The sequence below is a fragment of the Cyanistes caeruleus genome, chromosome 1 (genome assembly GCF_971803275.1).
Source record: "Cyanistes caeruleus chromosome 1, bCyaCae1.hap1.1, whole genome shotgun sequence".
NCBI classification, from domain to species: Eukaryota; Metazoa; Chordata; class Aves; order Passeriformes; family Paridae; genus Cyanistes; species Cyanistes caeruleus.
Genome location: NC_141701.1, coordinates 25409123 through 25422954, shown reverse-complemented (window position 1 = coordinate 25422954; position 13832 = coordinate 25409123). Strand labels below are relative to the sequence as shown.

At 37.4% G+C, this 13832-nt stretch overlaps 1 protein-coding gene and 1 long non-coding RNA gene across 7 annotated transcripts in view; one reads left to right on the top strand and one right to left on the bottom strand.

Annotated features, from left to right (window-relative positions):
- Nucleotides 1–2875, top strand: part of SLC26A7 (solute carrier family 26 member 7) — a 67665-nt gene extending 64790 nt beyond the window's left edge. For all 6 annotated transcript variants that reach the window (XR_015285031.1, XM_086882999.1, XM_086882995.1 and 3 more), the window contains one exon: nt 627–2875. Coding sequence is in view for 5 of the 6 variants with exons in the window: in XM_086882999.1 (XP_086739125.1) it covers nt 627–662 (36 nt within the window). In the remaining variant the exon portion in view is untranslated. The remainder of the gene's footprint in view (nt 1–626) is intronic.
- LOC147655393 (uncharacterized) overlaps nt 1–13832 on the bottom strand; it is a 32279-nt gene that overhangs the window by 11053 nt on the left and 7394 nt on the right. The window lies entirely within an intron of this gene.

Below are 13832 nucleotides of genomic sequence, written 5' to 3'. Positions count from 1 at the left end.
GTATATATACTGCCAGTACTTCTTTGGAGTATTCATAGTATGTGCTTCAGGGATTTTTTTGTGTTCATTGTGTTGAACACTTGAAGATATGGTGGACAGGAATGAAAAGGCAGGGTAACTGAAATAGCAGCACCACACAGTAACTACCAGTCTATGTACTCCTCCTGTGCCTTTTTAAGGTGCTGAGGTCAGTAGGACTTCTGAGTGTTAACATGACAGAGTAGGCAAAATAGAATAGAAAAAATAATACAAGGAATGAGTTGGAGACTAACAGAAAGTGGTTTGCTCCGATTCACATTTCAGCTTCCTCACATAGCAGGAAATAGTCTTCCACTGTCAGAAAGGTGGAGGTAAGAGAGCTTTGTGGTTCATTTTCATTTCTGCTGCTGTTCAGAAATGCAAAGATGTTCTTATCTACATGCTCCAATGAAAATGTGTCATTCTCATTTTCATGTTTATAAATTGGTAAGATACTTGCCTATTACTTTATGCAGTTAATCATAAATTTTTGAAATATTCATTTCTATAATGGTGGCATTTTCAAGCAAGCACTCCTTCATCTCCTAATTTTTCATTATATTCTAGGAAAATATTATAATACTTTTTTTTTCTGTTTCTCAATTTAGAATTACAGCAAGTTCAGTGAACAGAGTGAAGTGTGATGCCCACCAATGAGCATGGCAAGTTTCATCTGCTCATACTCAAAATGAACTACATAATTTTTCTCCAGTGGATCTCCTACATGATATTTTGTATACCATATATATTTAGTACATTGAATAATGACAGATCTGCCTTTCAGAAAGAAAATCTTTCGGCTGCAATCACTCAGAATTTTTATGCAATTGTTCTATTGTGGTTTTATATAATATTTTTATATACATTTAGATACAAATTATTAGAAAGCAGACACGAGGTACTGTGTTTACCAGTTAGGTGTATTCTTTTAGGTATCTTCTATTGTAACATTAGTTATAATATGCATCTGTAGTTTTGTGTGTGGAATAGAGACATTAAGAATTCTTAAAAGAGTATGTTGTAATTGACAGAGTATTTGCAGGAAGGCATAAATCAATGCATACTTTTTCTAATGGCTTTAGTCTTTCCCCTGTTCAAGAGAGCCATTTGCAGTAACAGCATCATATCACAGCTATCATATGCTTCCACTTTTTCTGCTTGGTTTTGTATGCTTTTTAATGTCTGTCCAGATCAATGGGAGAACTTGCAAGTATGTACAGAGAAGGCAGATGCATGTTGACTAAGAACGCTGGATTGCCTCTGTCTATTGTCTTGTGCTATTATGGTTTGCTACATTTTCAAAGCCACAGAAACTCTTTAGCTCAGACTGTAGAGGAAAAACTGGTAATATTTTTCCAAAACTTATTATTTTTTCCAGCACATGTTTTACAGTCTGCATTTTCAGTTTGAGTTGTGATTTGTTTGGTGTTGAAATCTTCAGCTAAGGCAGCTGAAAGGTGATCACAAAAAACACATAAAGGTGTGTGCCACATTTCAGCCACAATCCTGATGTGCAGTATATTGTGTGCGACCACACAAAATGGGTGGAGAAATTCACAGGTTGAGCATTTTGGTTTGTATTTATGGATTATACTACCACATTAGTATCATGTTATATGGCAACATATTAAGGCCTTCCAGTACCTGAAGGGAGCCTACAAGAAACATGGAGAGGGACTATTTGCAAGAGCATGTAGAGATAGGACAAGGAGGAATGGCTTCAAACTGAAAGAGAGAGCAGGTTTAGACTAGATATTAGAAGAAAAATTCTTTACTGTGACAATACTGAGGCACTGGAACTGGTTTCCCAGAGAAGTTATGGATGCCCTGACTCTGGAAGTGTTCAAGGTGAGGTTGGATGGAGCTTTCAGCAAACTTGTTCTAGTGGAAGGTGTCCCTGCACGTGGGAGGATGTTGGAACCAGATGTTTTTTAAGGGCCCTTCAAACCTAGGCTATTCTACGATTCTATGTACAGTTCTTCCCTGTTGCCTTTGTTCCCTTTATGTGAACACCAGCAGCAAAACGTGAGTTGAGCAAAAAGGAATCAACAAATTACAAAGATAAGGAAGTAGTTTTGTTTTTGGTTTTTTGTTTTGGTTCTTTTTTTAATCTACTTAAAAAATCTATGGAAGCTAATGGTAAATTAAAATGGCACAGACATAATGGCCATCTTACACTATAGAGAGGAGAAAAGTACAAGGGTGCTTTGTGCAGCTGACACATACAGGCAAAATCTAGTTCTAAGTGTTGTTTTCAGCACCAGTTACATCTGTATGTTTGTCTGGATCCTCCTTGCTCTGTCTGCCCAAAGCTGCTGCCTGCAGGAGATGAGATGCCTCATGGAGTGACTTCTGCATCTCTGCATAGTTAAGACATTGATAAACTTTTCCTCAAGTCTTGGTCACCCCACACACGATAATGGGAGAGAGTAATGGGGCTTTTTGCCCTTTCAATTTTGAGTGACTTGCAGTTATTCCCTACTTTGTCCCACAGAGGACCAGAAATGTTCTGCACAAGTTCTTCTGAGACTGCTTTGGTAATTACTATGCAAAAGGTTGATAAGTAACTGTGAGAAACTCATTATATGCAGGAGAAATAAATTCTGTATATTGTCCCAAGCACATTAATTTCAGATGCTGTAGCTGATTGCAAATGCTCATTACATCACTGGACTCAGTAGCAGGCTATAACATTTGATTAATAATTTCCTGAAACAGTTTTAGTAATTTATTAACACTTTAGAAACTATTTACAATGTACTTTAATCATAGAAGCATCAATTTCATGTCACAGTTGAATGGAGATTTCCACTTAACTGCAAACTGAATAAATGAATAAATGGTATCTTTCCTACTAGGTTCAGCATTTGTTCTTTGTTGGTTAAATGTTATTTTTTTCTGAAAATTTATAGATTAGTTGATTAATGAAATTGTTAAAAATAGGGTCTTTAGCAAAGACAACATCTTTCACTTTTCAGAAGACTTTCACTTTTATTCTGAATGATCTTGTAAATGGATCAATGCAGATACTTTTAAAATTTCATTTAGTATTAGCCCTTTAAGAAACCTTCTGCATTAAATAATCAATTTTGTAGTGCTTATCAAAATAGCTTCTAATTTTTACTGCTTTCAATAGGAATAATTTTTGCCCAGTGAAATGGCTGGTTTAGGGATGAACATTTATTATTAACTCCAACCTTCCAACACTGGGCTTTGGGATAATTTTTCTGTAATCTATTTTGCTATATACAATTAGTTTAAATAACTTTCCATTTCTGAGAGTATGCATTGTTGATTAGATTCCCTGTCTGGCAAGTGGCATCACTTAGGATGGTTGTTTTCTCAGCAGAATAGTGTTTAAGGGACATGTGAAGATAGCTGCCTATTAAATTTCTTCTAAAATACCTGTACTGAGTTCAAGCTCTGTCAAACCAGAACTGCACTATATGACTATGGACAGTGAGCGAGGGAGTGTAATTTCTTTTTTACCACTGACTTGTAAGAGCAAATTGCAAATTACAAACTACTGATGCAGATTCCATTTCTCTTTCACCCACCCTTCTGAGTTACTGCTGTTTACTGAAATATGTGGCTGTGCATTACCTGTCTTCAAGTGGCCAGGATGCCCCTGCCATCAGACCTCGTGGACTTCCAGATCCCCAGTTGCTCTGCTGGTGGGATGGGAGCTGCCTCATGCCCTCCCTGAGTTGGTCTCTGCAAATCCCTGGTGGTGGCATGTTTGTGCCACTCACAGAGTCAATAACTTGACAAACAACTGCTTAATTCTTCCGTGAATCTTAAACCTTAAGTTTAGGATTAAGTTTTGGAGGCAATTCCCACTTACCAATTTCAACCCTTCCCTCAATGCTTTTTATACAGACTGTCCACTGGCTTTCCTCTGGCTGTCAGAGAATTATTATGTAAATATTTGGAAGCCCAACCCAAAACATCACAATTAGCTTCACTGGAATGGAATTAAATATAATAGAGTAACACTTGAAAGAAACCAACAGCAATCGTCTAGTCCAACTGCCATTATTATAAAAGAATCTCATAATTAGAATAAACCATACTTATTCTTCTGATCCAGAAGGGCAAAGGAAGCCAAACTCATCCTGTAGCAAAGAGCCTGCTCAAAGTCTCTATGTCCTTATGGCTGTGCAGGCCTGGCCACACTATCACAATGGAGTGAATTACAGCCAGGAACAATAAGGGGTTTAGTTATTTGTGCCCTTCATCTTCATACCTTCAGCCTTATTTACTTGAGCATCCCTAGGGACTTTTCCAAATAATGCAGTTTTATTAACTGCAATTACATCCATCAACTTATACAGTGTTAGCAATAAAAGCAGAGTTCCCTCTGCCCTCAGTGCTTTCTAAAGGTGCGAGAGAGAGACTGCACCTGCCAGCAGAGGCTTGAGGAAGTCTCTCATTTACAAACAGGTTTCAAGTAATGAAACTAATGAGTTTACTACTCTTAGTAAGCAATTCTGAAAAATCTAACCATTCACTTTGATTCTTGTATGTATATTTAGATGCTCAGATTTTATCTTGCAAAATTCAGTATGCATGATTCACCAAGCTTTTGCAAATCAGTGCTTCAATTTTGCACATTTGGTGTATTCTGCACTTCATAGGATAATTTTAATACAAGATTGTTTTTTTCAAAGATGGTCCAAAGTTATCAGAGTTGATATATTTACTTTATGTGTTTAGGATCTTATAGCTATTTTTAGAAATTTATTCTACATTTTAAATATTATATAATGTAAGTAAAGAGTTTTTCTCAATATTTAAGAGTTGCTAACCAGAGTATATTAAAATGGTGATCTGATTATATGCTTCTTATAGAATTTGTTTCACGCATTCCAAAACAAAGCAAGCAATGAGGAAAAAAAGAGAGAGCAAACTGATGTTAAAGAATGAGTATAACAGCAATTAAAAATTAGGCATAAAATACATAATAAGGAAAAGACTGTTAACATTATATTTATGCAAATTGAATGTTTCTAATTCTTGTCATATGTCTTTCATTTTAAAGGTTATTTGCCCTGATTCTATGATTCAAGTGTCACGAGGTCTGGCTGTAAATGCTTTGACATAATTTATTTGACAGCTCTGTGTGTCATAAATATATAATGTAATAAGGGAAGGTATCTTCACTGTTGAATGAAAACATTAATGTGTCAATACTGTGTATGAATACTGTTTGACATTTACTAGTTTCAAAAATAAAATACACAGTATGCCTTGAAAATATGGTATTCCTATTTCTGGAAGATACTTTCTTTGTCTACAGGAACTCATAAATAAATGAAGGAGCGCAGTTCCAGAGTGCATGCTAAATGGTACCTTCATCATTAAGATAGATTTTACTAAAGATCACATAATCTGTATGTTTCCATATGTTTTATAATGCATTTAAATATTTTTTCTTTTTCAGATTCTGTGTATTAGCATACACAAGAATAAATTTATACTGAAATAAACTGAAATATGAGACAATTTGCATGTAGAAGGAGGAAAATGCCCTCATTATTTATTTTTTTTTTACATTCTGTACTAGCCACTTTGTTATGAGATATGCTACCTTCTCCAACCTCAAAATGTATTAAATCTTAACAATGAAAAAAGAGAAATTGCCTTACATTCAGAAGTTTTATTTCCTCACATCTCTTACATGAGTATGGCATATAACAGACATTTTTACCTCTATAAGAAATACAGAAATCTTGGTCCAATTTCTCCAGTATTGCCTCTTTTCATGCACAGTTGTTCTAATACGTCTTTTTTTAATTGTCATTTGCTTCTACAGATGGTGCACCTCATATCCAATTGGCACACACTGACAGCACTGCTTATATACAGTCTGGGCTTATCCCAGTAAAGAGAAAATGATGGGCAAATCTTCCCACCACCTCCCAATAACTGTAATGACATTAATGAAAAATTGATTGACATATCCTTAAAAATTTGGCCTTGAAAGTAGCAGCTTAATTTTTCAAGCCTGGTAATTTATGAAGGCATTTGCATGCTTCTACCAAAATGAATGCAACTACTGCTTTTTTTTATTATTTTTTTTTACTTTACAGTGGTACAAAAAATTATAAACAATTTACGGTGACATAAACTCCTAGATCCTAGACAGCTAATGACAGGCTGTTTTCTAGATCTAGAGCTATCCTTTCCAATTACACTCACACAATAGCTAGGAAACCTCCAAGTTATCTCACTTTGGAGTGAGATAACTGAAAAAATATCATTGTTTTTATTCCCAGAATGGGCACATAGAAGCCCAAGATCAGCTCTTACCAGCAACTTGAAAGGTAACTTGAAGTGCAACTCCTTCCCTACTGGGAATCCTCTGGTTCCACAGCAGTTCTGGAGCATGACATGCAAAAGCAGAGAAACGGCTGCTTGGTTAATCTTTTTTTCATGTGTTTTCCAACAAACAGGTCTCCTGTGCTGGATACATTCAGGTGGTTAATATTTAAGAAGAACCAAGAGAGTGCCTCATGTTGTTGCTCTGACTGACTCAGTGATGACAAATGTTTCTCATCCCTGTTGTGCTTTGATTGAGATACTGTTGCAGTTCAAAAACATAGCAAAAACTTAGGAATTCCTGAAAACTCTACAATGCTGAATTAAGCCTTATCCTGTACATTCACTTAAATCCCACAAAATATATCCCACTAATTTGGATATACTGTTCTATATTCCATTTGAGAGGCAAAATTATCTGCTTCCCTTAATTGTTACTTGTAATAGTTATAAGATTTTGGGGAAGGTGCTTTTTTGCACATTTGCTCTGATTTATATAGATTTATAACCTGATAGGTCAGGTTATATAGTAAAAAATGCTTGCTGCTCATTGGATCTGGAAATGAGATCTCTACGAGTTCATAGCAGCAGTACTGGAATTGTGAATTGATACTAGAGTGGGTAGCTTATACTCCAGTACAAATTAATAATTTCAAAAACCCTCAGGATTTTGCTTCAAGTTCCTTTTCTCTCTATGACTGTTTTTAAATCTTAGGAATTTCATTACTTTCTGGTTTAGCTTGGTTCCTACAGCCAAATTTTTAATTCAGAATAATAACCTCCATAAAGGAAGATATGTTTTGGAAGAACAAGAGCAATCCTAACTTATCTGTTAGGGGAAAAAAATGCACTTTTTTGGTTCTGGAGTACTTCCAGATTTGAAACGTGTTTTGGAATAATATGTTTGCAATCTGCAATTCGTGATTATTTTGATCTTATATTCAGTAATAAAATTGTGTTTAAATCTGCTGATCACAGCTCAGGTTTGGTGCTGGCCTGACTCCACTGTTGCCCTGATTTCAGAGGTCTCATCTTCAGTTCCCGATCTCATGAAACAGAGATGGTGACTTGTAGGTGACTCATGATGCTCTGTAGACCTGGGGACCGCTTGCTTCGCTCCTTCCTTCTGCCTCTCTCCTAGCAGGAGACAACCTGCTCTACAAAATGCAGACCACTAGTGGCTGCAGAAGTGATTAAAATACAAATGAAATGCTGCAGATACAGAACTGGATACCAGGACTAAGATGCTGGTGGGCTGTGAAACTGTCATGCATGGGACTGGGAGGAGACGAATGCTGGGGTGGACAGCAAGATATGGGAAAAGACTATATAGGAGAAAAATACTCAAGTCAACAAGACTGTGATATTGTGCATGAATGAAAAAGCTGAGAGCAAAGGTGCAGCTGGGATGTCAGGCTGCATGGAGGTGCTGGATGAAAAGAAGGCAGACCAAAAAAATTTGAACCAGCTCCTATTGGCAGGTCTTTGATCACTACACAAGGTCATTTTCTTCCAAAGTGCAGTTTGCCTCACACAAGGATAGTTTCCTCACAGTGCAATTGATCCTGTTAATGTGGTTTCAGCAGCATTTCAATTACTTCATATCAGTAAGAGTTGGGGTTTTGTTCTGCAGTCAGACATCTTTTTCAGACAAAATGCAACATTTATAGGTGTTTCATTCATGTAAGTATGAAGTACACATATTACAAAGCTCACATCTGCCTCTTTTCAGCCTCACAGACTACACCTTTTCAGAGAGACACGTGGTCCATAAGGAATAACAGGTGTACCCCAAGTATTGCCACCTCCATGTTATGGGCAGCCCTTGCAAACACTGTGCTCAAAGCACTTTCAATCATTTCTCCATCATTTTCACCATTCAGATACTTCACTAGGATTTACATGGGGTAGTGGCAGCTCCATTCACGTCATGAAAATCATCAAAGAAAATTTAGCACAGGACTAGAAGTGTGCAACAAAAGGAAACAAAGGGAAAACACTTTCAGTTAAAAGATTTATTCCAAGTTAGGATGACAGTTCTAGAATAACCAGTCCATTAGGGCTAATCAACAGTTAGCTATGGGCAATGCTGCTACGTTTCATGGGTATACGGTATTCTGTGCTTTGGTGCATGCCTCCACTCTGTGCAGGGAAAGGCCAAACCAGGCAGTACCGTAGAGTCTTTAGTACCCTCAGTACTCATCAGAGCTACACTGAGATGCACTGCCCCAGAGATGTGCAGGCATTACACAGAGGACAACTGTGACTCACTGAGCACCAGCCAACTAAGTGTTAGCATAGGCAGAGGTACTACTGCACCTTTTATCAGGAGAGAGACATCCACTTGGCTTTGGGTAGCAGCTGGATCTGTCTTTATTAACATGGTCCTCAGCTTAGAATGGCATCATCCTGCCTGCCTGGGCTGTGTGCACCAAGGTGTGGTCAGAGAACCTCAACCAAGTATTTCTAAAATGCCAAAATCTACTGTGACCAAGTCTGGACTTATCTCAGGAAGGTACCTTAACTCTTCTATGATTTCTCCTTCCTGTGCACATTATCCAGCTGCATAGAAAAGAGGGCAACAAGATTCATTGGTGACGAGGGCAAAGACAGAAGAGGGCATGAGCTGACAATCTAAGTTCCTGGGGTCTGGTCTTCATAATGGTGGTCTAACATTAAATATATATATTGTCCTAGGAAGAGGGAATGGTACCCAGAAGTTCCTCACTCCTATGACTTCACCAGGCACAAAAAACCAGTGTCTCCTTTTGCCAGGCAGCCCAGTTAAGCCTTAAACTCCATTTTGCCTTAGTTTTATTGTAAGGTATATCCTCATCCACCAGTAGAAAGGTTATTACCCTGAAGATAAAATGGTGGATGTCAATTTTGCCAGCCTGAGAAGGAAGCTGTTTCTGGATTTCTCAACTCATATGGCAAAACCTGGCTATTGTATTGAAGCAGCTGCCCTAGCTTATGTATGATAAGAGGACTAGCAATATGTTAGCTCTCTACTGTCAACACAATGGACACACTGGAAAAATCAGTGAGAAGAATCTCTGTATTTCTTCAAGGAGTAAGGGAAGTGCCTTTCTGCTTAGTCTGGTCAGCTGTGGACAACTCTGGTGCCACCAGAGCTGAGAGTCTGGACACTAGGTAAAAGCAAGTAAAATGTTCTAATTTCTAAATTAAAATGTAAAATGTAAAATGTTCTAATGTTCTAAAGTCATGAGCAACTGCCAAAACCTTTTACTGGTGTTGGAGGTATTTCCTCTGCCCATACAGTTGTCAAAAAGGACAAAAAAAAAAACCCCCAAAACAAACAAAAAAACCTAAACCAACCAACCAACCAAAAAAAAAAAAAAGTGATGTTTAACTCTGCAATATATAAAATGTTTCTGCATCAGTGATTTCTCTCCCATGGAACAGAGCAGGTAAGTCTTGGTGACAGTTAAGCTTAAGCTTTTTTTTTTTTTCCCTTGAATTTCCTAACATTTGCAAATATAAGCTAGGTCCTTAATGTTATATTAACATAGATTTTTATGTGTCAATTAGCAGATAAATTCATTATGAAAACTCATTTAGGAAAGGGCTGACACCAGACAAAGCCTTGAGGCAGCTGTGGAGTGCTGGGATGAAACATCTGCTCTGTCAAATTGCACTCAGATGCTCCCATTTCTCAGCTGTTCACCCCTGCTCCACAGAACCTCAAGCAGCCACTCACCTCCTCGGGACATACAAGTTTGGACACAGACCCACACAAAGGCCAAACATCTCCATCAGTTCTTCCAGGCATAACCACCTAAAGAAAGTTGTCAAGACATGCAACCCTTTGACATCATGAAAGAAAAAAAAATCTGAACAAGCTGCATGCCATGTTCATTTTTCATACGAGATTTGCTTCTGTTGACTTATTTACTCAGTATTGAATTTGACAACCATCTCAAATACTGAATCTACTTCTGAAACCCACCTATTTTCTATGTTATGGACCTCATTTGCTATTTTCGCTAATGCAAAAATGCCTTCCATTACTAGCTGTGTTGCTTCTCATGACATAATAGAAATTGACTCAGAAAGTAGCATATGCTGTTATCACCCATAATAGATCAGCCACATCTCAAGGACTAGAAGCCAAAATTACCATTTGGCATGTCTGTAAATTCAAATATAACGTCTATCCCAAGTTGGAAATTAATGGAATTTTATCTATTTTATAGATATATATCAAAGCTCTCACTACTGCCATAAAAGATTTTTCATTTACTATTTGTGTTAAAGAAATTCTCTGTGGATGTTTAATGTTGTTGAAGAGCTCATCAGGCTGCAATTTGTAAAACACATCTCCTTCTGCCTCTCTGCAAATTGTTTCCTCCACTTTGAGGTTCAGTGCTTCCAGAAACTCAGAGCTGGGAGAAGGTCCTGAGAAGCTGCTTCTCTGTCTCCCTGTCCTAAGGCGGGACACACTAAACCATTTCCTGAAGTTATTTCTCAACAAAATAGAAGGCAATACTAAAATATTACACATTTATACATGCACACATCCCTTCATATATATGTTGTGTACGTCAAATATTCTTCCCTATTGGTTGATACTATTTAGGTTTAGTTTTTAAAGGGCCAATAATACAGAAAAAGGCCATTACTGAGGATGAACTTTATCTCAACACTTTCAGAACAGAAAACTGCCTGACAGCAGTCAGATTTCCATGCACATACATGGCAGGATTGGACCTTTCATGAGTAGCTCATTTTTTACCAGTAGCTCAGGTACTGAGCCAGCACACAACCAGCACACAAGCTCTGGTGGTGATTTTTCACCCAACTGTACAGACTTTTTATCCTCTGCCACTCGTGTTTTTGATGAGGATTTCTTTTCAACAGCTATGGTTTCTAAAAGGGACAAATTATGCGTCCAGTTCTGCAAACCTGCCTGCAATGAATGCCTTTAGAAATCAGTGGAGCTTTCACATGGCAGATGGCTCCCTAGGATTGAGCTCTACATAATTTTGCGATATTTTAGCTGGGGATATTTTAGTGGCTTTTTCCCTATGCATGACAGCATGATTTGCTAGCTGCAAGAAAATGTCATCAGACCCTTTCTCATTCCACAGTGAAACCTTTGGATTGGTTTTCAACGAGCAAAGATGTTTTCTTTCCCTGTTGTACAGGACACTCCTATCCGATGAAAAATATTTCCAGATAAAAACAGTGACAGTAGAAGGGTAGAAGGCTAAACCAGCCATGTTGTGAATCAAAATAGATGTAAAGCCAAAAGAAGAGGGAAAAGGTTTTGCTAAAAGCCTTTAAAAAATGTTCTATTATTGAAAATGCTTCCATCCCCTAAATCTTTGTGAAGAACTTTATTTAATTTGTGGTGTCATCTGATTTCTCCTATAATGCAATCAATGCAAAAATATGATCAATTCACCAAGTTTAGCTTTTTTGCATTTGTTCAATAAGGACGTTTTCAATGATTATTGCATGTCAGTCCCCATCTATACTGCCTCCTACAAAAACACAGCAAAAGCAAAGAAATAGTTGCTTCAAACCCCTCTCTATTTTGCCAGCATTTGTCCCAGTACCAGAAAGAATAAATTTACTATCACTGGCTATATCTGCACGCAGAGATTGAAGTGAATTATTTTACACCAGTTTTGCCAATGGACTCTGAAGTGAACATTCTCCTTCAAGCTGATCACACAACCAGTTAGGGAGAAGACATGTTCTAGCCAGCTACTATAGTGCTCAAAATGGACTTGCATGTCCAACTGCTGTTTAAATTCAAAAGACCTGTCAGTGAGTGAAGGTTACCCAGCTCCCCAGGCAGTCCATAGAAAGAAATAGGAGCCCTATTCAGATAGTTTACATTTCCCACTATGTCATTCCCATAGAAGATATGTGTAACTATGACTTACCATCTCTGGCTAGTAAGACTGATTCTACTGTCAACTTTTTTGCTTTTTTAAAAAAATCTAAGCATCAATGTCTCCATTCTGAAGCAAAGCAGATATTCTGAATATATCTCACTCCATCCTAGAATTTGTAGTCTGTAATATCATTTACAGCACACACAAATATACAACTCCTGTAGTTTTCTCCATTCTAATCTTGCAACTAATTATTCCTTTCCAATGTTTCCACTTGTTTTCATAAGGCATTCCTTCTTCTTTGACTCTTCAGTATGATGGCTATTCAACAAAACTAAAATTAATGTGGCTTCCTTGTTTCCTTCTTTATACAACAGTGTAATCAGTAATATCATCTGACTTCTAGAGACAGGAACTCTTAGTTAACCTTCCTTGCTGCTCTTGGCTGAACAGTTGCTGGGCATTGCAGCATGTAAGACATTGTAAATTACAGAAAAATAGTGGCTATCTTCAAAAATATGGTGATACAGCATCATTTTAACAGCAGGATATTTTGATTCATTGTTCACATTCACTGTTCACATAATAAACACTTCAGGATTTGAGTCTGGGCTATAGAAGGGGCTTTTTTTTGTTGTTCAAAATAATTCTTAACCGTTTTACCAATGGTATTCAAGACAGACAGTTGATCAGAAAGGTCTGGAGCTTTGGGAGACTATTCAAACTCACACCTGAGATCTCCATGCAAATTTCATAGGCTGTTCTGCCTGCACATGGAAATACAAATGGGAAAAAACTCACCAAGAAAACAGCACTAGTCATGGTAAGGTATCATGCTTTTTTTGTTGTTGTTTTTTTTTAAATGATACTGTATCAAATGGATAAGAAAAAGTTTTAAGAATGGAGAAATAATAACAAAGAATTTGCTTTGGCAGTTGAGAATCATGAATGTGTTTTGCAGCTGGAAACCAACACAGCCAGGGAAGAAGAGTTCTCATTATTGCACCAGTGACAACAAGCCAGTACACAAAGAATTAATAAGACCACATTTAGAAAATTAGGAAAATGGGATCTTAAGGAAGCACTCTAAGGCATAACATGCAAAGCCATTTTTGCTAATCAAAGAGGCATTGCAAACTTGGCTGACATTTGCCTTTATAAAGACTTTCATTTTTGTCCAGCTCCTCCACAGAGTTCAAAACTGTGTAGCTGAACTCTAAACTGTCTGGTATTTTGTGTTGAAGGTCTGAACTTTTTTGTCAACAGAGAAATTAACGGATCATGCGTTCCCATTTTTCAAACTCTGTTCAGCCAGTGTCAGTAAGCTCTTGCTTACAGTCACAGACTTGTAGACCTACCTTAGTTCATGAAGATGAAAAGGGAATTAATTTTGCTACAGGATTATTGCATCTGGTTTAGCACTCTTTGTACAAACTTACTGAACCAGACCAGTAACTTCCTTTAGACATTCACTTCAAAACATTCCCATTTCCTCCTTATACATGCATGCCTCTCTATTTTGGAGGAACCTTTTTACTGTCATCTAAGTAGAAATCTACACATACACATGTACAATATTCTAGAAACAGGCAGTTTCTTGGTGTCCTTTTATAGTCTGAAAAAAAA